We start from the raw sequence: 25335 nt of genomic DNA, 5'->3' as shown, positions 1-25335 counted from the left end.
AGTTAAAGCTCTCAGCAGGAAAGTTTAAATTCGAGGCAAAGAGCAAACCATTGCTTCTTACTGTTGAGTGTTGACAGGCACATAAAAGCTGATAATGTAAGTCCAGGGGTTTAAGAGACTTAGTAGAGTTGCTTTTTTGTCGTGTGACTGTATTTTAATGCCTCATTAAAGAAGCAGAGCCCTTTGAAATTCTTTACTAGATGGCATTTAAAAAAAGGTGAGATGGTTGCATAAAAAAGTGTTTAAAAACAAAGTCATTGTAACTTTAATTTTGGATGGGTAAAATAAATGATGGTACCTAACAGTTCTGAGCTGTGAATAACACAGCAATGATACCCAGGAACTGGAACTTACATTTTCTGATACCAGTTCTCACAAACCCTAGTGTAGGGTAAAATAAGTGTTGTCCATGTTGATTTTGCTAAGAGAGTAAGGAAAGGCACAATAAGAGGTGTGGTTGCCTGAGTCTGTGCTGCCAACCGTTATTGAACCTGCTTTAAAGATTTTAATTCTGATTTGTATTAAAGTAGAATTACTCACCAGACAGAAATCTTGCTCTTGTACTTAAAGAAATAGAGCTGTGGTATAGTGTGTGGTTTTATGGTTTTGGTTTTCTTTTCTAGATGTCCTCTAGTTCAATCTGAAGCTATTTCAAAATGGATGCTGTGTTGTGCTGCTTTGAGAATTATGAGTATGCTGTAAAATGTCAGTCCTTTATTAAAAAAAAAACAACGAAACAACAAAACAACAACCTCCCCCAAAGCCAGCAAAAACATTAAGGAAATTTGGAACCCAATCCCCAAATTTTTGTTGGTTAAGTGCTGGAGCTGCGGATTCGAGCACTGGACTTTGCTTTTTTCTTTAAACAAAATTTTATTGGCAGCTGTTGTGGGTCTCTGCTTCTGTTATTAATTATATCAGTACATTTGTTATGATGAACACATTAATTAAGGATACATCTTACTAAGTGCTCCTGTTAGCTGATACCTGATACTTGAATTACCTGAACACTTGTTTGTAAACTTTCTAAAAGGACATAGCTCTTAAGAGAAGTTTAAATAGTTCCACAGCTATTGTGATGAGCTTCAGAGTTTTTTCCTCTATGATAACGTTCTGTTATTTTTTTAATATAAAAAAAATGATTACCAGAGTTTCATAATTGCTTTCAGGACCAAAGATTTAACTTCTGATTGTGGGACGTAGGTCTTGCTTTCATTACAGAGGATTACTTGTTTTATGCTTTGCACTGCAATTGCTGGTATGACTTGGTTGTTTTTATGGAATCTTTTTATGAATTCTTTTTATCTCTTGCACAACACCTAGCGTAGTGATGCCCAGCCTGGTACACTGAACACCATGTAAAGCAATGAAAAGCTAAATCTGAACCAACAAAATAAATTGCTGTAGCTGTGAGCTTTGATCTCTTGGCAAACTGCAGTATTTAGTATTTATCAGTGATACTTCCATTGCTGGTTCAAATTGCCTTGAAACCAGTTGTAGCTTGTGATTTGTTAGCTTACACATCACAGCTTCACCTATGCAGTGAACATTTGCTGATGTTTAAATGACAGCTGCCTAGATACGATGGATCCAGTGGCAACATTGCAGATGTGAAATCTGTTCAGTCTCTGATGTTTTTTGTTGTTTGTACAGTGTTGGATTTTGCACAAATAATTGCCAGTTTTAATTACAAAAGGATATGAATTAGACTTGTTAGTATATTTATTTTCTTCAGAACAATTTTTGAAATCTTCTCAGACTATTCTTTGAGACTTTCATTTCTAGACATATGTCAATTTGGCAAGTTTTTGTTTTGTTTTTCTCTTTTAACTAAAATGTTATATAACTAGACAGACTTGGATGCAAGCATCTTAAGTAAAAGAGAGCCTGTTTGGATACAAAGTGAATCTGTCATTCTAAATATTAGGAAAAGCTTTGTCCTATTACACTGCTGGGTTTCATTAGGTCTAGAAAATGCAATTGAGTTTTCTACATCATCCAGAACTGAAATTCAGTGTTTCAGTTTGTTCTTTGTTGCTGGTTTTGTTCTGTTGTTTTGTTGGGGATGGTAAGAGAACCATCAAATAATTCAGATTGGAAGTGACTGTGGCAGCCATGTGGTTCAAACCCTTGCAGCACCACCATCAAGACCAGCTGCTCAAGAGGAAATACCTAATCAATGTTTTAAATAATCTCTGAGGCTAGAGACTCTGCAGCCTCTATGAGCAAGCATTTCCCAGAGTCTGATCACTATTGTAGTGGAAAACTGAATTCCTGATGCCTGCTTGGGATTGCCAGTGTTCCAGCTTGCATCCATTGCCTCTTGTCCTTTCACTGTGCATCTTTGTCTTGCCTTCATCAGCTGGTATCTATAGACAGCAATGAGCTCCTCCTTTGCAGCTCCCATCTCCAGGCTAAGCAAACCCCATTCCATCAGCCTCTCTATGTATGTCACATGCATCATCTCCCAGCTGCCTTGTATGGAGAAAATAGAAGTGATGTAGGGATGTTCTGTTTTTTAGCAGGTTGTGCTGTTTACCTTGGTGAGAGTGGTCTGGTTGGGTTTTTTGGTTTTTGGTTTTTTTTCGTTTTTTTGGTTGGTTGGTTGGTTGGTTTTTTTTGTTTTTGTTTTTTATTGTTATTATTACTCAGGACAAGAGGACTATATTTATTTTTTATGCCCACAGGGGGCCTAGTGCTTTTCAAACTTGAGATCTTAGGGTGCTGGCAGTTTGTTGCTAACTTCTAATGAGGCTAGGGAAGGTGATAAAAAAATGTAAGGCTGTTGCTAGTGAACTGAAATTATGGGTAGCCACAGTTCAAGTAGAAATATTTTTAAGGAATTCTGGAAAATTTCTGAAGACATTTTAAGTAAGCAAATTATGTGATATTCCATGTGTAAATTCATATTATTCCCCCTTACATACAGTGGAGATAGAAGAAACAGACAAGCTTGAATCCAGATTTTTACTTGCTAAGGGTGATGGTACTTTTGGAAAGAGCCTGCTTTTTTGCTCTTTGCTTCCTTTTTTTTTTTTTTTTTGGTAGTATTTTCAATATTTAACACAGGTAACAGAAGTGCACAAGTATCTCAGTCAAAAATTAGGGCCAAATTGAACAGGATGCTGTATGAATATGCCATGAGAAAGTGAATTAGTAGTTTTCAGACGTGACAAGGGCACAAGCAACCAGAGGAGGGGGAAGATAAGAAGATAAAAAAGACAACAATTTCAGCAGATTTGTGAACTTGAAGCTTATCATGGATTTTTTTGATTGGGAAAAATCATGATAGCACAAGCATGTTCTGTGTGATAGTGTTTTCATTAATGTGAAATTAGTCTGCAAGACTGCTCTGTCCTTGTTGAAAAGTTTGTCTAGGGCAATGAATTATGTTCAGTAGCTAGTGTCTCTGTCCTGAAAGAATGCATGCTGAACATTTTTTAGGATTGGTATTGGATTTCATGGTTTGCTGCAGGCATTTTGAGGGATCTGTTTGGTAGTTATATTCTTTAAACTCTATTTGCAACATTTGATAGACATTTATTTACCAATACTGGTCTTCATCTCACCCCTGTGTACAACAGGTGCTGTACAGCCTTTGTTGCTTCTTCCAGCCACAAAATGGTTGTGGTTCCCCTCGGAACAGAAGTTACCAGTTTCAGTGGGAGACTCCAGGCTCCTGCTTCTCCACCCTGCTGTGGCTGCCTCTGAGGATGCTGGCACTCCAGTGGGGCTGTCACAGTACAGTCTTTTTTAATGCCTGAGGGTGTGCCAAATTAACCAATGCATTTTCTAAGAGCAGCTCAACAAGCATCATAAGCTTTTTGCTTCTCATTGATGGGCTCCAGATGTCATCTGGAGGTGAAAAAACATGCATTTTTTTCCATATATGTGGACCTTTATTGCACCTCTTCAATGTTTTATTACAAAAAGAACTACCCTGATTTTTGAAACTTTTCAAGTGATATATGAATGTTTTGTGAACAACTGAATGTAGATATATGGGAATATCAGATTGGCATGTGTGTGTTGTATGGTATCTTGTCAGAGATCTGAAGAACTGCTTGGAAGATGTTCCAGTTCAGTGGGTTAAAAATCCTCTTTTTATGGAAGACCAACCGTAGATTTGCACAATTGACTATAATGGCTCCAATTTTAAAAGATAGAGGTAACAGAGAGCACTTCCAAATGGTGGGATAGTTCAAGAATACTACATGCTCAGATGGCTAAAATATTGTGCTTTCTGCTGCTACTTCATGCTACTTAAAAAGAAAAAAAATTGGCGTGGGAAAGGTGGGAACACGCCAATTTGAGAGTCAGTTTCAACTGTATGAGGTCACTCTTTAGTTAACAGAGTAACTCTTTGGTAAGCTGAGGGTCAGCCATCTCTATATGCTGTTGGAAAAAAAAGCCCAACATGATTACTAGGTAGCACTTGGGGAGGCACCAAAACCTTCTACACCAGAACATATTTTAAACCATGTCAGGAGCTGTATATCACTTCAAGCTTTTTTTTAATTGAGATTTTTTCCCATCCCATTTTCAAACTGGCCTGGAATTGCAGATTAGAAAGTAGCAACTTCAGCAAGTTCTAGGAGCCAGAAAAGTGTTTTGTTATTACAGATTTTAATATGAAATTTCAGATAGCAAAATACACATATTTTTGTGGTGTGTGTAGTTCAGTTTTCTAAATTGGAAAAACTGCTGTTACCTAGCAGTTAATGACTATTTTTTCCTAACATTTGGAATTCAGGACCTGATTTAAGAAGCTGATAAAAGAAAACAAAACTGAGAATATGCTGGAAGTGCTCAAAGTGAAAATTACAGTTTAAATAGGTTTGAGGGTAGATAGTTAGACATTTTAATCGAACTAAAATAGTTTTATACTAATACAGTACTGTTGTGGGAGTACATTTTGTGGTGTGTTTGAAATTGAAGTATTTAAGTGAGGGAAAATGTGTGTTAATGCTTTGCAAGAAAGTGATTTTTTTATATCATCTATCTAAGTAAAATAGCTGTTAAAGATATAAAGCTTTCAGGTCTATGCTGGAAAGTAAAGTGTAAAGTTCATGGTTATTTCTTGAGCCCGGAGTTTGCTTTTATCACTTTGGTTCATATATTAAATTGCTGTAGGAAACAAAGATATGAATTCTGAAGTAAATTTTTTATTGCTGGACAGCTACAGTGCAATTGGTCCCTGCTGGTGTAAAAATAAAGAGGTGTTGATTCTGTCTACATATGAAAAATATACTTGCAAAATAAATAGTTTGAAAGAATTTCAGATTTAATATGTCAGATATTCAGATACTTATGGACTATACCCAGTAAAGATTTTAGTAGCTTGTTCTGTTAAATGACTTTCCTTAGACACAAAATACAGCAGAATTTCAGAGTTTTCCTTTTAAAACCTAAAATTTGTAAGTCCAAATTTCATTTGGAGAATATTGGTGGTCCTTGCTGTGTCAAGTGCATCTGTAGTTATTCCAAAGCATGCTTTATTTCTATTTTACTTCTTAATCACAGGAAATGGAATGTCATAGGAATGAAAATGGAACAGAATCACAGGAATGGAAATGTGAATGCAGCATGCTTGTTTGTGCAATAAATTTTTAAACATACACATCAGTACACTGCAGAGAAGAAGGTCCCCAGGACTTAAGGGACCAAAAACCCCCACTGTAAGTCAACAGGCAGATCACCTGGAGGGAAAATAAACCAACTCTTTCATGCAGTGATCAGAAATAAATGGCAAGGCTGCTATTTTTTACTTAGAGACTGTGGAGGGACAAACAATTATTTGTTTTAGAACCTTGCAATTTATTTTAAAATTGAGTGTCAAAGTTGAATTTTTTAAAAGATTGATAGAAGTGACAGCATGGATTTCTGAAAATGAGTGTTTAAAATCTTCAACCTGTTGCTTGTTTTGCTTTCTTACAGCTCTGGTTCAAACAATGCAAACACACAAATGGTTATATCTTTTGCTAGCTCTAGATTGATTTTGTGCTGTTACGGCTCTTGACATTGAAGCATTAACATTTCGCTTTTTTTAGAACTAAAGCAATTAAACAGTGTTCTGAACTGGATTTTAAAGCTTCCATTTATCAGATATTTTGGTTAAATACTTGTTAAGGATCAAAGCACAGTTGCCCAGAGAAGTTGTGGAATTTCTGTTGTTGGAGTTATTCACAGAGTGACAGAGTGGGTCAGGTTGGAAGGCACCACAGTGGGTCATCCAACCTTCCTGCTCAAGCAGGGTCATCCCAGAGCACATAGCACAGGATTGTGTCCAGATGATTTTTGAGTAATTCCTATGAGGGAGACTCCACAGCCTCTCTGGGCAATCTGCTTCAGTGCTCAGACACCCACACAGTAAAAAAGTTCTTCCTTGTGTTCATGTGGAACTTGCTGATTAAGCAGTACTGGGACCGGTGTTGTACCTTGGGGAACACCACTGGTGACAGGCCTCCAACTAGACCCTGTGCCACTGAATATGACCCTCTGGGATTTCAATGTTCCCTTATCCTTAGTCAGAAATTCATGAGGGGCTGTTCAAACCTCATCTGGCCATGGCCCTGGGCAACCTCTTCTGGTTGGACTTTCTTTGACTGGACTCCATGAAATCCAGATGTCCTTTCCATTACAAATTATTGTCTAGCTCTGAAACAGGTTCTTTAAAAAAAAAAAATCTAAACAGACATCATAACTCCTGGCTACTGAAGCACACCTCAGCTTCTTTGTGTTTCCCTGTGTTTAGTTAAGTGACTTGTGGATAGTTGTGGAACTTCCAATTGCAGATTTAATGCAAAACTACATTTTTTTCATTCTGCATTTTTTATTTTAATACTGGACTTGGATGATTTGGAGATGACACTGTTAGAACTGAACAGTAACTTGGAGTGAACTCTGGTACATAATTAGATACCTTCTGATGGTTAAATCAGAAGCTAAAACACTTCAAATTTTTTGTGTAGTATGAATAGTTTTTAATGTCTGAATTGGGCAATCTGCCTACAGATGAGACTTGAGTCAGTGATGTGGTAGATGAGTGGGTAATGAGACCTAACGAGGGAAGAGGAAGAAGACTGTTCACTGGGCATAGGAGTTTGTGCACCACAAATGGTTGCAAAAAGGAAGTATGGGGTATGAGTAAAAAAGCAGTGGCAAAGAGAATACCACGTCTCATGCCATCAAAGAATCAGTAGAAGCACAGTAGGCAATTTTCCAGTCAGCTGCCTGCACTGTATAATCCAACATGCATTCTGTCAGAAAAGCATCTGGTAGTAGTTGCCAAGTCATATTGAGATCAATATACAGTATGATTGTGAAAAGATCAAGTTGTGTGGATTCTCTTACTGTATCTTCACTGATGTGGTAGTCTGTGTTTTCCAGGTCATAGGAAAAATTAAGTGCACATCTTTAACTTGGAATGTTTAGAGTGATACTTGTACTTACATGAACTTCTGAGACATCCTTGTGGCCTTTAATCTCTAAAACAGCCAAGGGAATGCAAATGGTCTGGATAAAGACCTTATTATATTCCAAATTGGCTTGATGAGGTTTTCACTTTCATTGCTGTGCATTCCTTTACCTTTTGCAATGCCAATAATTAAACATTGTATTTAGTCTGAAGTTACCATTCTTTTCACTTCCTGACGTTTGGGCATGTCTTGGTCATATGCCCTTGCAGCCCAGACATAAAGGTGTCCTGGGCTGCATCAAAGGCAGCATGTCCACTGGGTGAGGGAGGAGGTTCTGCCCCTCTACTGTGCTCTGGTGAGACCCCACCTGGAACTCTGCATCCAGCTCTGGGGTTCCCAGCACAGGAAGGACATGGACCTGTTGGAGCAAGTCCAGAGGAGGAAATGTATGATTAAAGGGATGGAGCGCGTCTCCTCTGATGGAAAGTGGAGAGAATTGGGGTTGTTCAGCCTGAAGAAGAGAAGGCTTTGGGGTGACCTAATGGCAGCCTTCCAGTACCCAAAGGGAGCCTATGAGATAGGAAAAGGGAGAATGGTTTTAAACTGAAAGAGAGTAGGTTTAGGCTAGTTATATGGAAGAAATTCTTTACTGTGGGGGTGGTGAGACACTGTAACAGGTTGCCCAGAGAAGCTGTGGATGCCCCATCCTTGGAATTGTTCAAGGCCAGATTGAATGAGGCTTTGAGAAACATGGTCTAGTGAAGGATGTCCCTGCCCATGGCAGGGCAATTGAAGCTAGATAATCTTTAAGGTCTCTTTCACCCCAAACCATTCTATGATTCTATGTTTAATTTTCTTGAGATGGAATTTTAATTTTGGGCTCCAGTCAAGGAGGGTTTACAGGACACAGAGCTGGGGGAGCAGGACAAATTGTTCCTTCAAGGTGGCTTATGCATGATAATAAATTAAAATAAAAGTACAGGGGCATATTCAAAGGAGACTGTGCAACTTTCTTATGTTAAAAATTAGAAGTAAGAATTGCATGGAGCATTGCCCCATCAAAACAAATTTGAGACTCATTTTATACTAGCTAAGTTTCTGCTATCTCTTACCTTGCATCAGGTAAGAATGCGCCTTTTTTCTCTGACAAAGGCAAGTCTGGAGTCCTGCCACAGCTTTTGGTAAATGATGATTTGTTCCTAATCTCATCCACACAGTATCAGTGGCTTGCTCTGGGGAAATTCTGGAGATGGGATGAGAGGGAAAGAGGAAGTGGATGAACATCTGATTTCTCTGTGAATGTATTTATTTCTCTGGAAAAGCAGTGGTCACTGCCAGAAAGAGGCAACCTTTATTTCCTCTTGTATGCAGGCAAGACAAGCTGTCTTTTTCATGCCAGTTGCCTTCTTTGAAGAAAGTCTGGCAGAAAGCAGGAACTTTATAAATGTGATCTCCAGTGATATGTGGCAAGGTGCCTTGAGCTGTGTCGGTAGGAAGCACCCTAAATGAAAGACTTCAAGTAGAGGGATAGAACATCACCCTGAACCAATAGACTTTCTATCCCACTGCCTTGTGAGCAGAATTTTGCTCTGGGACAATGCTGGCAGACAAGATCCAAGCTGGCTGTGATGGAGCTTAAGACATGAATGAACAATGGGGCTGTCCTAGGGGCATTGACTTTGCTTGGAGAAAATTCTCATAGGACATTAGGACTTGGAGTTATGAATTTCATGAATTTGAGGTTAACTGGGGTTAGTCTTTCTATTTGTAGGTTAAATCCAACTTGCTCTTTCATCACTGATTTCCTGGGATCAGTGAGTGTTGTGTTTTTAAAGCTGAAACTACAGACTAGTCTGTGAGATGGGAAGAGGTCTGCAGTTTCAATTCTGCTCTCTCTGTGAAGCCTTCTTGCTTTAGAACAAGCTGTTCTTGTGGGTAATACCATGTGCAGGGCTTTTGGGTCAGTGCAGCAGGACACATGCCCCTTTCATCTCTTTGTGACTGGGTTTTTTTCTGTATCTTTATTCTTCTTTTACTTGGGCTCTTCCTGACATCTTCCTGGCTCTCAGCTGTGCCACTTCACTCTCACTTTTTCCTACTTCCTTGCCTAAAAGAGGGGATTCCACCCTGGCTGTATTTTCCCAAGTCAACAGAGCTGCTGTGCCTGCCTGGCATGGACTGAACCAGAAGCCAGAACTCAGCATGTACAGGAGACACAACCTCATTGCCCCAAGAGTCAGCTCCCACCTTTGCTTGTGGCACTGGAATGAAGTGGAAGGTGGCTCCCAGTCCTGCCTGGCAGGCAGAGGCTGGCTCCAGTGGGGTGATTCCCAGCTTGTTCTGAACACAGGCAAGCACTAAGCTGTGCTGATTTCCTCAACCCCAGGCACCAGCCGTGCTTGGGAACTGGCTTACAGCTCTGCTGCTTGCAGAGACAGACAGGAGCTCGTGGTTTGGACTCCTGGTCTTTCTTCCACAAAGCGTGAAGGGAGCAGACCAGCTCCTGGCCCAGCCTGTGGGTAGGGAGTGACTCCTGGGAACCATCTCTCCAGCTCAAAGGAACTCACAGGAGACAAGAACTGGCTCTTGGCTTGCATTGCTGGAAGAGTCATACAGCAATTAGGAGAGCACAGAGCAGCTGGGAACCTCTGGCCTTGAGCTTGTCTTCAGAGGATTTCTTCGCCCTATTTTCTGGCTGAGACAAAACTATCACATTGAAGTGGGCTCTGTCCTTTGAGACAAATACTTGCTCAGATCTCACTGCTGTTTTCATTACTTACAGTATACGCTGTCTAGTTGCAGAAACATACGGTCCTTACTATTGATCGTGTATCAAATAGTTGCTTTTTCACAGAAACTGCTGTGTGTTACCAGTCTGCCAAGGGTGTAGTAAACTGTTGCCCAGTTGTGACTACTAAATATGAAGCTTGTATTTAGGTGTGATCATACTTGACACGATGCCCCCCTCCTTGTAGAAGAGATTTAGGTTTAAAATCTGGATAGTGCTGGTGATAAGTTTTTATTCCTGCTTGCCATGTCTCCCCCCCATCCCCTGTCCTGCTTGTCAGTGTTCCATAAGTAACTCCAGAAAAGTGGATCTTGGAATAATGGTATTTTTGTAGTTGATTTGTTTGAATGTGGAGAGCTCTGGGAAAAATTCAAAAGCATGAATTATAGTGATAGAAAACTTTCATTGTTAGCAATTTGAAAACGTTATGCTGAAAATCAGTTAGCTTTAATAATCTTTTTATAAATTGTCTTTTAATTTTAATCTTCCCTTGCTTGAATTTGAAACTTGAAATATCTGAGTTCCTTTTAAATAAATGCTGTGCATATAAAACTTCACAAATAAAAGTATTATTCAGGAACTATTTGTGAGGGTGGTGATTTGGGTAAACAAAAACCATTAGGTTTGCTTTACAATGTGTTACTAATTTATATGAACAGTATTGCTTTCCTGTTATAAAACATCGTATTTGTTTATATGTTTGTCTCTTGTTATTTTATTTTATTACTAAATGAGGACTTTTCTTTTCTTCCCAGAGGATGCTAAACAAGTTTTTGGCCAGACCACGATTCATCAGCACATTCCTTTTAACTGGAATTCAGAGTTCGTACAGCTGCATTTTGGAAAGGATAGAAAAAGACACCTAACCTACGCTGAGTTCACTCAGTTTTTACTGGTGGGTCTAATACAGTATGGTTTGTCAAGAGTAATGAGAAGGAAGCAAGAATCAAAGTATTTGCAAACTTGCCAAATACCATGCTGGTAGCAAAGTTGAAGTACGTACCAAGTGCAGGCTCTTACAATCAGAGCACTGGACTTGTATAGTATGTTGATAAATAGGATATACTATCGGTAAAACTTCTGATTCAGGCTAACTGGTTTTTCTTTTCCTTTTTCTTTGTTTTTGCACCTGTATGCAGAAGGTGATTTTTTTCTACACTGTTGTGTAGACACAGACATGAAATTAAAAACATAGACTTCGATGTCTGAAAATCTCCTGTATTTTTAAATCTACAAGTCAAAGAATGTTAAATAACAGTATTGAACATTTTGGACTCAGCTTGCCAGACTTGTATTAAGAAGTACTTCTGTCTGTGAACAGCATGTTTGCCAAGCGTATATTTAGTTCAGAGCTGATATCCAGTAGTATTTGTTAAAAGCCATTTCCATACACTTTGCTTTTGATCTTTTTTGAATTAAGCTTATCTTAGAGAGGGAAAATTTGCTTGTAGCATATAAAGAATAAAATACTACTTTTTGCAAGGAATTCTTGGCTATTTGTACTTTTGGATACTTTGTCACAGGAAGTAAAATATGCTAATATAAAAACCCCCGATTATCTGTATTTCAGTAGTACTGTTAAAAATAGTCTTCAGTAGGAAAAGAGGTGAAACACGTGAGTTTCTTATTTGTATTCCTCCTGAATACTTAATGCCTGTATTAGTATTTACACTAGAGAATTTTAAAATGGGAACCTGCTTCAAGACTGCCAGGTTTCTTTTTTTCTTGTTTACACAAGTATGTTAGTTCACAGTAGGAGGTGGTATCATTTTGATGAGGAATAATTAAGATAATGCTATTGAGACAAATGTTTCAAATTGACTTTGTAGAACAGAGCCTAATTAACTTTGTATGAAGAGGACGTCAGGTATCACATGATTAAATCATATTCCCTTAGGCTTTGTATTGACTATTGTAACTCCTAAGTAGCTAAGACATAAACCAGTTTTGTGACAGAAATAGGAATCAGAACCTCTTTGGAATGAGAAAGCAAATGTGCTACTTGATTAGGAAAAAATGCCTCCGGCAATGTGTTCTGGTATCTCCTTCCAACTACAGATTAAGCCTCAAAAATGTATCTTGATTTTGGTGATTTGAAGTCACAGTTTTAAAAAAGTACCAGTCCTGTTTGCTTCATCTATTTGCTTAGAGATATGAGGAAAACCTGTAGAAAAACTCAGAATAAAAATGCAAAACTTTCTAACTATTAAAAAAAAAAAACCCCAAAAATATGTGTGTGCAAGGGTTGTTGAGAGAGGTTAAGAGAGTTTAGAGTCACAGATCTAAAAGAGCTTGTAATGATAAGACTAGGTATTTGCAATATTTAGGTTCTTTCTTTGGGTTCTTTTATGTTTTTAACTTTAATTAGGAAAAGCAAGCACTGAGGGAGGAGTTTTCTAACTTTGGAGATTAGTCCCAACTATTAGGCTTTCTTCTCATCTTGTGGAGGGATGGTTCTCTTACTTGAAAGGACTTTACTTAGATGGGATGATACTGTGAGGATAATTGGTTGTGATGGAAGGTATCAGAGGTCCTAATGAACCAACCAGCCCTTTTGGTGATGATCCATGTAGGTCAGAGCATAAACCAGGAGAATAAGGATACAATTCTGGGTGTCTCCAGAGAGGTGAGATGCACTCAGGAAAAGTTCTAATGCTGCTAATAAAGATGCTCTCAGCATTGGTGCAGGCAGCAAGGATTTTCAAATAAATTAATTGCTGAAGCTGCCTATTACCAGTACGATCTATTAGGATGCTCAGTCAGTCACAGTAATTGGGCACATCTGTTTACCCACTTTCTATAACTGTAAATCCTTGAATCACATAAGTTTCCCTGCTGATTCTTGCCTTGCAGCGTTGGATTACAGACGCTGAAGTTTGGGCACAGAAATAGCTCTCGGCACAAAGTGGAGAGTCACTGTTCACAGGCGTGGAGATCTTCCTTTAAGCTTTGTAACCTTTGGTACTCAGCTTTTCCTTCTGACATTCTGCCTGTGCATGAGTCAGTCTTTTTAGTCTGATGTCTAGACCTTGGACCTTAGACAGCAGGAGACCACAGTGGATACCAAATTACCTTTCTGCATTCCTGATGTGTGAATGCACTTTACATTGCACTTAACATGGACCAGATGGTTCTGTAAGGCGCTTCAGGTACTGCTTTGTAACTACAATGCAATTTGCAACTTTTAATGGAATAATCTAGCTAGATTCATTCCTTTACATTGGGTCCTATTATGTCACATAAACTTGTTCCATGATCATTATCTGTTGAAGCATTTGGACTAATCATCACTTCTGGCAAAGCTCAAGGTAGTTGGAAAATAACATTAGTATGTTTTATCCATGCACAAGATGGATCTCTTGTGGCTTTAAATATGAAGTGTTTATATGGGATTCTGAATATTTATATTCTTCCAGCACTTATTCTGTCTGCAATAAGAGAGGTGCCTGAAAATAAAGCCTCCAAACTCCTTGGCTTTAATGCAGTTAACAATCTATTTGCATCAACCTAGAGCTCAAGGTGTGTTATTTTACCCTGCTCATTTGCTAGCTTAAAATGAGCTCATCTATCTATACGATATATCATTCATATGTATCTGTTTGGATATGATCATGTTCCATCATCACTTAAGTGGCAAGTCTGCCTTATGAAGAGCAACATCAGCCCCTTTCTCAGCATGTAAAATCTATTCCACACAATGAATTTTAACATATGCTTATATGTGGGCCTGGTAAAACCATTTCTGCATTGTCTGGGAATTTATTTATGCCCAGAATATTAGTTAAATTAGTATTCTCTATAATTGAACCTTGGGATCTACTCCAGTGGCAAAGATTGTGTTGTATCTGATGACTTGTAGATCCATTGGGATGGAATGCAAACATTAAATTTTATCTAAGTGGAAGGTGAAGAAGCTTTTAATGAGCTGTAAGTGAAAGCTGAGGTAAAATCTCTAGGTAGGAAATAATTTCATTACAATTCTGGTGCCAGCATGCCTGCCATGATGTATGAATTAATTTTTCACAAAGTCTTATGCTACCTGGGGGAATTCTGGACTTCCAGCATCAAGGAAGATGCTTGTTTTCGATGTATATCTAAGTTTACAGAAAGTCTAGTTGGAAAAGGTTCTTTAGGATGTGTAATTTGTATTTCAAAGTAATGAGGATTGTAATTCTTTAAACCTGGGTCTATCTAGGTAAAATAATATGGGACAGAAATAAAATTTATAAGTATAAATAAAATAATAAAATTATTGCAAGTCAGATAGCATCTCTGAAGACCACAGCTTTGCTTTATTGTTTTTCAACTTATTTTTAAGGTGATTTTTTTTATATTAGCTGCATATACACAACATATGTTACAAACATCTGATCAAGAATTTCCTGATAAATTGCCAGTAGCTAGTGAGCTCATTTTGAAACATAGTTATGCTGTGAGTTATCTCAGCTTTCAGACATGGAGGCTGAGGGAATGGATATCCTTTTGAGGTAAACACTTCAAGGAGTTTATTGCATTGATATGCACTGTGCAGTGATTAGAAGTGTCTGGTTTGTTTGTGACAGCAGGGATTTTTTGTTACCATGTGATTGTCTGCATGTTCTTGTGTGCCATACTGCTGCCATCCATGGTCATGGTTTGGAAATGTCATGTGGCTGAAGATCCCTGTGCTTCTTTCTTCTTGGTGTAACTGGAGAATGTGTAGCACTGCTCAAAATAACTATAGCCTAAAAAGTCTCTACCTTCCTGAGGTCAGTCTTCTTTATGTGCAGTATGCATAAACCATATTGAACTGGAACTTAGTTTCTGAACTAGGGAGGAGGTGTGAATAAGGAGTTTCAGAGGACTGGCATCATCCTGTTCACAGTTTTGTCTTGCTGTCTGTCTACAGCTAAATGGCTCTTTTCTGGCTGACAAGAAGATGGGTAAATGGTAGCACCAAGACCTTGAAAATGTGTTTAAACAAGTGGGATAATTCTCTCCAGTGGGTTCCAGTTTACCAAGAAAATTGGAGAGACTCACATTAGCAAGGAGAGGATGGGGTGTTTTGGCTTGTTCTCAGCTGTAGCACCAGCAGGCTTTTTGCAGTCAGCTGAGTGGTGACAAGAAACATGCACTTGATGCACCTCTCTGGAGCATGGGCCCTGCTCTGTTCTGTGACTAAGACATCACTGTCAGCTAAGGTCACCCCAATGTACAATACCTCCAGACTCACTGATGGGTGTGCAGGGACAGGAACAGATTGGACTTCTGCAAGTGATGTCCAGGTTTTTTTACTGCGTTCCAGTGCTGGATTCTGCCAACAAAACTCTGCCAGCAGTTTCAGTGGTTAAAACAAATGGAATGAGGGAAGGAGACGAAATCAACATGCCCTGTTTCCCATGTAATCCTTCTGCTAAAATCAATTGATTTTTTTCTATGGTGATGCCTCCATTTAATGACAAACATTTTTGTTCATTTGTTCATACGTTTCTACCTGCTAGGTGATGAGTGTTTAGGATACAGGCTTTATTATACTTAACTCCTCTACAGAACTCTCTGCCTCCAAGTAGTTGTCTGCCTCAAACTGATGAAGTCTTTTTGTGTTTTTGTGCTCATCTCACAATAAACCTTCCAAAATTGCTTTCTTCCAAATTTCTGTTGAAATTGTAGTCTCAATTGGAGTGCAGTAAGAACTTGCGTGGCTGCATCCAGCCAGAGTGAGTATTATTGCTGAATTGTTGCACTTCAGCGTAGGGGTCTGTAATGTAAAGAAAATGTGGCTGAACTGAAATTGTACCACTTCAAATTATAAGCCCCACAAGTGTTTCCTATCAAAATAAGAAATTTCAGGTTAATTCTGAAGTGAAACATTGATCAGTCTTTTCCCCCCACCCCTTTCCTCCCTCTGCCTAATATATTAGGAGGTTTTCATCACACAGGGTACAGTGCTGTAATTAGTAACTAAGACCAAAACTGGCAAAGTCAGAAGGCTGAAATAAAAATATAAGCATGGTTTGAGTAGCAGTGTGAACTGAGTGAATAGAAGGAGGGAGAGATGGCATCTGCAGGCCTCTGGCAGGTCTGATCCTGCTCCATCTGAATTTGCCTTTCACCTTTCACTCTTTATTTTCTTGAATGCTGCTGTGAGAGAAATATCAACTTATAGGAGATCATATTTACTGTGGATACTGCATGATGGTGATTCTTGACTAGCTTGAGTCTTGTATTAACATGTATCTTAAGGCACATATTTGCAAATATAATGGAAATAGTTGGATAGTACCATGGTCCAGTGCAAGACTTGTTCCATATTGTTGAGTAATCAGTTTTTTCCAGTGAAGAAGTTTTTATAATCCTTGAAACTTAAAGGGAATACATGGCAATGATTTGTATTCCTCCATTCAGCTAAAAATTAGAGGTTGGGAAGTCTGATTACATCACCAGAATTTTTGGGGTTTTTTTTTACAAACCTGTAGAACTGAACAAAAATTCATATGTAATATCCAGTTACTATCTGTGCAGGATTGTTCCTTTTAAGTGACAAAAAAAATAAAGTAGTCTAACAGTAATTTAAGAAGAAAAGGTGAAGGTTACAGTAGGAGAAGATACAACTTTGAGAGATTATATACAGTTTTTTCTCTTTTCTTTAAGAAGGACATTTGAATCACAAAATGAGATTATCAGGTGGTTGTATCAGATAATATTTATGCCTGTTACTACTACTGAAATACTGAGAACTGATCTTTGATCAGTCATGAGACAAGGAGTTCTAAATTAAACTGCTGTTGTCTTTTGCAGACAACTTTAAGTGAGGATGCTCTTTGAGGGAATCCTTTCCAGATTAGTAGGTGTCTGCATGGAAATCTCTGATGATTTCATTGTCCTTGTTCAGGAAGTAATGGGTGCTTTTACAGAAAGTATTTTGATCTGCTGTGACACATGCAATAAACTGGGTAATGCACATCATGGAAAACTTTAATGTTCATAGTGGGAGATTACTTGCACTGGTGTGCTGGTATGTGTTCTCCATTTCTCAGTTAAATGAATTGCATGACATAATGTCCAGACAGCAAAGAAATCATGATGTTGTCCTAGGTGCTGAGGTCAGTGATAGAGACCATAGGAAAGGCTGAATAGAAAAGGCTGAAATTTACATAAAACATACATATAAAAGCCAATTAAAATTCGGTTACATGTAGTTGTGTTTTGTTAGGTATGAGAGTCTTGCATTACTTATATTAAATGTAACTGTTAAGGTGATTATTTTGAGCCTAACTGCTTTTTTTTTTCCCCATATATTTTCAGGAGATACAATTAGAACATGCAAAACAAGCCTTTGTACAGAGAGACAATGCTCAGTCTGGAAGAGTCACAGCCATGGACTTCAGGGACATTATGGTCACCATCCGGCCACACATGCTGACACCATTTGTAGAAGAATGTCTAGTGGCTGTGAGTAGTTCTGGTATCCCAGCTGGCAGACCTGGGATACAGATGTAGAATTCCTTTTCTTATGTACCTTGACTACTACACAACACGAAATCCAGCCTGAGGATGCATGTTTTGAAGTCTAGCAGTTATTATCTACACATATGAAAATTAACCCTGATTGTTGAATGTATATCCTCAATGGTCTTGGTTTCCAGAGACAAAAGACAAAGTATGTTGATGGACCTTAGTAATGGCCTACAAACGTGGAGTTTGCCTTTTTCCAGCCATTCTATCATAGGACACTGCGTCAAATATTTTTGAATGCCATTGCCTCCCACTTAGGATATCATCCTCAAAGAACTTGCTTTGTAATGTAAATTCTAAGCTCCTGAGTGTAATTTCCAAGTGCCTGAGACAATGTATGAATTGGAACATCAGCCAAGGACATTCACTGTATCTTGACCCATAGCTGTTACACTTGCCGGTATATTTTGTCTCAGTTTGGAGTGCATAAAGAAAAGAGGTACTTTTGGCTTTGACCACAGTTTATAATTTTGGGAGCTTGTAGCAGCACATTCCAAGTAATCCAAAGCTTGGCCATATTCAGGTTTGAAGATCTGCTTACAGGTCTGTTCTGCTTTGACTTGTAAGGAAGAGATTTCATCACTTCACTTGCAATTGTGATGAGTAGTGCAAACTCTGACCAGAATATTAGAAGATGCATGCAGCAAAAAGCATAGCCAGAAAACATAGAAACTGACAGTGAGACTTGGTACTTTCTTCCATGGCTCCCTCACAGTCTTGTTACCAGCTTTCCTGTGTCATATGCTCTGTCATAAAACATCAGGTATGATTTTTGATTATCCCTCAAGGTCAGTTAAAATTTGGTAAGCTTATGCATATTTTTTTCAGAAATTTGCTTGATCATTGATCTTATAATTTAAATAGTGAATTGATCCAATTTTTTTTCTGTGTGCAGACCCATCACCACTTAAAGACAAAGGTTTAGTCTCAGTTCTCATTTGAAAATGAGTAACTGTTCGAACCTTATTGTTCCCATTATGTTTGACTGCCTGATATAAGCCTGAGAGCTTACTGCTGGTTTTCCATGACTTGAAATGCCTGTGAATTTAAAGGTTTCAATTGACCTTTTTCAGAATATGTTTTGGTTTTGTTGAAATTTTCTATATAGTAATATGCTTTACATGTAGAAGTAGATTTCCTCATTACTAGAAATAAGCCAACTTATGAAACATTTCCAACTGAAGCAGGACTGAAACTTGAACTTTGTAAATTACTACTGGTTATGTTGTTATAATCCTGCATATGTATTTGTTTAGGTTTGTAGGGTGGGGAGAGTTTTATATTCTGGTCATGATTAGTTTCAGTAACATAAGAATCTTTCATCGTTTAAAGTTCTTTATTTTGAAGATTTTTTGAAAAAGCTAGCCTGTGCTGCTGTCACTCTTGTAAAAAAACATTGTTTGAAAACTTTTATTTCAAGGTTTTTTTAGTCTTGTAACATTCTCTGTTCTCTTTTCCTCTTTTACTGTCTCTAGGCTGCTGGAGGTACCACTTCCCATCAGGTCAGCTTTTCCTATTTTAATGGATTTAATTCTCTCCTTAACAACATGGAGCTCATTAGAAAGATCTACAGTACTCTGGCTGGAAATAGAAAAGATGTGGAAGTCACTAAAGGTTGGTAGAAATATTTGCAGTCTGGAAGTTTCCTTGGGTACTTGAATGGAGGGAAAGACCTCATCTGTATGCTTTTAAATCAGTGGGGGTAGGGGGGGAAGCCTGCCTTGTTACCATTCCTTGGTTTGCCACTCAGTTTTGTACAGTCCTGTCAGAGTGCACCCTCCAGCTTTTTCATTTTGTTTCAATCAGAAAAAGGTCCTAGTAAACTGGTGGTGGGGGCAGGGTGAGGAAAGTATGTAAAGATATTTAAAAGTTTAAAAAACTTCCTAGGACTCCTGCCAAATTGGCAGCCTATTAAAGTGACCTTCAAGGGTAGTTGAAGAATTCCATAAACTTGTATTGGCGGCACAGTAAGCTGATCTACAAGCTTGGAACAAGATGTTATCTGCTATATCTAACCACTTTTATAGAGAATTCCCTGTGCAACACCAGAGTTTCATTAATGTGGCCTCCTGGGACTATGCATGAAAAGTTCCACATCTCTTGACTCCTGTTTTGGGGGTTTTTCTTTGTTTGCTTTTTATTTTATATTTTTCCCTCTGACCTGAAGCTGATTGATACCGTATGTCAAATATCCTAAATCCTGCTGGTAGTACTAAGCTTTAAGACCAGAGAGTTGTACTTACTTGCATGAAGGACAGACCATTTGAAGCACACATTTATGTAGTGACAGGAGCACTTCTATACTGGGTAACTTACTCCCCTTTCACCCTCCCCAACCAGCGTCTTCTACTTTATACTAAAATATAGTGCAACTTTGGGGTGCTCTGGACTATTTCTTCTGGTTTGATTTCATTTAATTTTCTGTATTTTTATTCTCTTGCAGAGGAGTTTGTTCTGGCAGCCCAGAAATTTGGTCAGGTTACACCCATGGAAGTTGACATCTTGTTTCAGTTAGCAGATCTTTATGAGCCGCGGGGGTAAGTGGAGAATTATCTATCCTCCTCTCTTTCCTCTTCTCTTCTTTTTGGAAGGAGTGGGAGGTGATGTTGGGGAACAGGAGAGTGTAGTGTAGTGGCCCACGTGCCGGTAACTTTTAGTGATCTGAAAAGCAACCTCTAAATAAACACTAATGTGAATTAATTTCCGCAGGCGCATGACGTTAGCTGACATTGAGAGAATTGCTCCTCTGGAGGAAGGGACGTTGCCCTACAACCTGGCTGAGGCTCAGAGGCAGGTAAGAACAGAAGCCAGCAGGATGCTGTCATTTGTTTCCAGTGCTAGGTAAATAGACAGCCAACCTCTTCCTGTTGTTGTCATCTAAGTTGCTTTTCTCTTGTGTTCTGTAATGACTGTGAGGAGTGACATTTTTTAACTGGTGTTATGTTCTCTCCATCTCTTCTTTGTGCCCCTTCCTCTTGGGCTCCATTTTAACCGGTCAAATGTAATTTACTTTGGAAAGATAATATGTATAGCAGTGTCATCTAGCCAGTCAGTAAATATTAGATGCATGCTTCATTAAGGTGTTTATGTTTTGTGATTCTGTTACTCTGTGTTCTTTTTAATGAGGAAAAGAGAAAAAAATTAAAATTCAGCATCTAGCCTATGAAATGGCAGCCCTTATTCTGAACATATATGCATGTTCCTGGCTTCAGTGTTCTCTGCTTTGCTTTATGCTCTGCTGAATATCAAAATAGGAGAGCTTATGTATAGACTAATATCACAGTTTCAGTAAAAGTATGTCCAAAACCTAAAGGATATTTACTTTCAGTGGTATAACCACAAATGGACTTTTTTTTGATTTTGAGGCAAAAGGAAATAGGAGTTTTTTTAAATGTCAAACCACTTATCTTTTAGTTTTCGTATTATCATATTTTGTATTTTCATTGATACAAGTTTCTATACAGATAGATTTTAAACTAACCCTCCTGTTTGTCTCTATTTTAAGGCAGTCTTAACTTTGTGTCTTGTGAGACTAAGGGTTTTTTGTTGGTTTTCTTTTTTCCTGCTCTGAGTCTGTGCGGAGACGCCAGTTTGACCACAATGAGTTGATCCAGGCTACATTTTTAGGACTACCAGGCCATAAGCCAGGCCTCTGTGTGTGTGTGTGTACACATGAGTCTCTTTTTCTTCTCGTTTTTCTTCTCCTGCCTCCCCTACATGTGAACACCCCCACCACCTCTCCAAGACAGTATCTGGGATGGTGGTTTTCTGTTTATTCAAGCACTGACTAAATGGTGATGATGCTGGGCTGAATTCAAGTGAGTTGGCTCCCAAAAACTCACCATCTATTCCTAGAAGACTACTAAAGGAGTTAAAAGCATTTGCATTGGGCTGAATATCAAGTAACATAAGTTACAATAGGTGGCAGTAAAAGGTAGAGAAAAATGTGTGATGAAAGTGGCAGCTTCTTCACTTTTCCTTTGGGGCCACTGTCTCTGGTACCATGATTTATATTGTTCTAAGAGGCGAGGACAATGAACAATGATCCTTAAATCTTTCCATTTCTTCTGTGTATGCATCCCACCTTTTCATTTTTTTCCACCCAATTCCTTTTTAATGTCAGCTGCCTGATGCTGAGACGGAAAAGATTTTCAGCTACACTGATATCTTTAATTTATTTCTGGTCATCTCCACCTATATTGGAATTAACTAAAATGTAAACACAGGAAAATGTGTCCATATTTTTATTTTGTTGCTTTACTTATAGTACCCTAAAAAGAACATATTGCAAAAAGTGCTAGTAAGTATGAAAGATTTAATGCCCTTGCAGAACTTTTGTTTTCTTTATTATTGTCTTTCATTAGATAGCGATTTTAAATCTGGAACGCTTCTGAAATTTATTTTTCATTGAGTTGAATCTAGCACTCATAGACTGTGAGCAAAATGAAATTGTGGGGATGCTTCATGGCACCTTATTTTCCTTCAGCTAATCTGTGTGAATGCCTGCATACTTGTTTTGGTAGGTGGGAAGTAATAGATGTACCTGGTTTTGGCGACAGTAGAAAGAAATTCCAAGCTGGAGTTGCTTTTAGCTGTAGAAGATTAATGACTGAAGAGGCAATATGTAAGCCCTCATTTAGACCACATTTAGACCATTTATTTTAGAGTTGTATAATTTTGTTGTAGTATCTATTTTCTTTCCTATTGCAGTCTGAAGAGGCTGCCTTATATGACACTTAGAAATCAGTGGAAAAGAAATAATAATTGAGAACAAAATCTCTAGTGTATTGTGGAATTTTTTCCAGGTATCCATATACTTATATCTGTCTGATCATGAAATGTTCTCTTGGGAAATGAGATGTTTTGATTATTTTTCTTGTCTTTCTTTGTGTTTTAAATCCTGCCTTGACAGAAAGCTTCAGGCGATGTGTCTCGACCTGTTCTCATCCAGATTGCAGAATCAGCGTACAGGTTTGCCCTTGGTTCAGTTGCTGGAGGTTAGTCATGGCTGAGCAAAAGAATATTCATCTTCACTGTTTGGGTTTTTTCTTCTTTTCTTTTGCCCTTCTTCTCCTTCTGCCTCTCATTTAAGTGTTAAAGGCTTCTCAGACTTTCCCTTGGAGCTGTGTCTAAGGGGTGGGATGACTCTAAGATTGAAGGGGAAAGGATCATGTCTACAAGAATTTTGGAATTTATGAGCTGTTGGAGTTTCCAGGTGGTGTTGCTATCTGATTTGTCCCCAGACAAATTTCAGGAAAATGAAATTAATAATGAGGTAGGACTGGAAAGTGTATTTGGTTAAAACTGTGTGAGGTAGTTTAATGTATCTAGAATATATCATGAAGAAAAAAAACAACCTGATATGTTAGATGTAAATGTGAAAGATGACAGTTGCAGTCAAACAGTGCAAATGCAAAGTCATGTTTTCTTATATCTTGAATTTTATTTGCAGCTGTTGGAGCCACTGCAGTCTACCCAATTGATTTAGTGAAAACTCGCATGCAAAACCAGCGTTCTACAGGCTCTTTTGTGGGAGAACTCATGTATAAAAACAGCTTTGATTGCTTCAAGAAAGTGCTGCGTTATGAAGGCTTCTTTGGGCTTTATCGAGGTAAGTTTAAAAGGTGTTATATACTAATGATAAGATAGTTTTAAGAGTTTTATGTGACTGGATTTTTAAGTCTTTCTAGTTCAGACTTCAGTTTTGCTTCTGTGTTACAGGGGAAGGATTTGCAAACTTCTCGGTAATTAAAACTTCACTGTAATGAGAATGTTGCTGTAGGACCTATCTGTCCTTTCTCTCCTCATCTGCCATAGGGGAACATTAGCAATTTCCTACAGCAAAAATATATTGTTAGTAAAGTTCTAATTTCCTTAGCAGTGCTTAGTGCCTAGAGTGTTTTGTCCTGTTTGGTAAGAAATTAGATCATCTGTGGGTTTTTTTTCTTTGCAGTACTTTTTGTTGTGTTTCTTTTGAGACAAAAAGGTCTCTGCAAACCAGTTGCATTTGCTTCAGTAATGTTTGGAAATAGTAATCTTTATCAAGTTTTATGTATACCTTTTCTTGGGTTGTCACTGTGGGGTCAGCCAGAGTGATTCATTGGGTTTCAGCCCACCAATCTTTATATATGTAACCAATACACTTAAGTTGCAAAGTTATCCATTCCAACATGCCTTTATAGCCAGTGGAGAAAGCTCCGAAATCCATTGACCATGTTCAGGATGTAAATCATACTCACTTTGGATATCTTAGATAAGTGCCTGACATTAAATGGTGGCTTTTTTTTTTTTTTTGTTCTGTCCTTGTCCCACTTGTGGCATCAGTGGTATCAGTTCAAGTAATTCAGGAGGAGTCATAAAGAATCAGGAACCTCAGCATGAGATTCCAGTTCTTCTCTGTCACAGAGTTAAAGTAAATTATATTTCTGATGTCACAATTATTGAAATCTTTTATGCCCCTCTGCCATATTCATAGGGGAGAATTTGAAACTTGCATTACTGACTTCATTTTTAGCTAGCTTGCTTAGAAACTTCTTTTCACTTGTGAAATAAGAATATTGTAATGAAAGAAATTATTTGTTAAAGGCAGCTGAGTAAGGAATGAAGAACAGAGGATTTTAGTAACATATTGTTATGAACTGGAAAGCTGTGTGCACCTTAAAAAAAAGTAACAATTCATAAAACAATATGGGAAACAACATTAAAACTAGGTGGTGTGATAGATGTGCACACTATAACATATGACCTGAGTGGCTAAGTAGCTCCTCTGCAAAATACAGACTCTGTAATTATTTCAGCACAATTGGAGATGGGAAGGCTCTCTTATTACTGACTGAGTTTGAGGCCATTTTTGGAGTAGACATAATAATTTAATAAAGAGTACTGACATGGTCTCTATTTTGTAAGGATTTATAGTAATCAGAATCTTTCAAAAGTCACAGTTAATACCTAAAGAACCACATGTATTCTTTGCAAATTTTTGTCTGCTTCTTCCAGCATCCTGAAAGAATAAATATGCAGAATTCTACTATTGCCTTCTTCTGTCTTATTGAAATTCTAAGGACAGTGATTTTTTTCACCGGGAAAAAAAAATAGATAAAAACTCAGAAATGTCATAAATACATGTTCTTAACTTCATTTGCTTGTCCTGAGTTTGAAATTATTTTTTTCATTGCCAGGTTTAGGGAACCTTAGGAAACTTCATCAGTATTGGTTGTTCATCCATTCCCCATCATCTTTCCTACTTTCCAGTTTTCCAAGGAGTACTGAATAGTGAAATCTCAGTTTGGTGGAGCTGAACTTCTAAGTCCAGGCTAATAATCTAATTTCTGGCATATATAGTCAAATACCATCATTTTAGAGGCAAATTGAGACCTGCTGTTCTACAAATTCTCTCCTTAAAGAGCACCCTGACTTAGCTCTTTTTAAAGAGGCAAATAGAAAAAACTGCTTAAAAATCTGGATCTCCTTCTGTGCAGCTCTGTAAATTCAGACTGTTGCTTACTCTCTCAGGAGATGTTGAAGAAAGTTAAGGAGCTGAGTGCAGAAGTAAGCTTCCAGTTAAGCTTGAGAGGAAGGAAGATTTGAAAGGAGCATTTTATAGATGAGTGTAATTACCCAATGTAATCCAGTAAA

General features: G+C 38.1%; 1 protein-coding gene across 2 annotated transcripts in view; it reads left to right on the top strand.

Moving 5' to 3' along the window:
* The window catches only part of SLC25A13 (solute carrier family 25 member 13), a 99018-nt gene that overhangs the window by 39012 nt on the left and 34671 nt on the right, over positions 1-25335 (top strand). For both annotated transcript variants that reach the window (XM_066553579.1, XM_066553573.1), the window contains 7 exons: positions 10962-11101; positions 17491-17637; positions 19176-19314; positions 20144-20237; positions 20410-20494; positions 22613-22697; positions 23153-23311. In XM_066553579.1, the coding sequence (XP_066409676.1) occupies positions 10962-11101; positions 17491-17637; positions 19176-19314; positions 20144-20237; positions 20410-20494; positions 22613-22697; positions 23153-23311 (849 nt within the window). The remainder of the gene's footprint in view (positions 1-10961; positions 11102-17490; positions 17638-19175; positions 19315-20143; positions 20238-20409; positions 20495-22612; positions 22698-23152; positions 23312-25335) is intronic.

The sequence above is a fragment of the Molothrus aeneus genome, chromosome 1, assembly GCF_037042795.1.
Source record: "Molothrus aeneus isolate 106 chromosome 1, BPBGC_Maene_1.0, whole genome shotgun sequence".
NCBI classification, from domain to species: domain Eukaryota; kingdom Metazoa; phylum Chordata; class Aves; order Passeriformes; family Icteridae; genus Molothrus; species Molothrus aeneus.
Note: the sequence above shows the minus strand (reverse complement) of the source record. Positions and strands in the feature narration are given on the sequence as shown.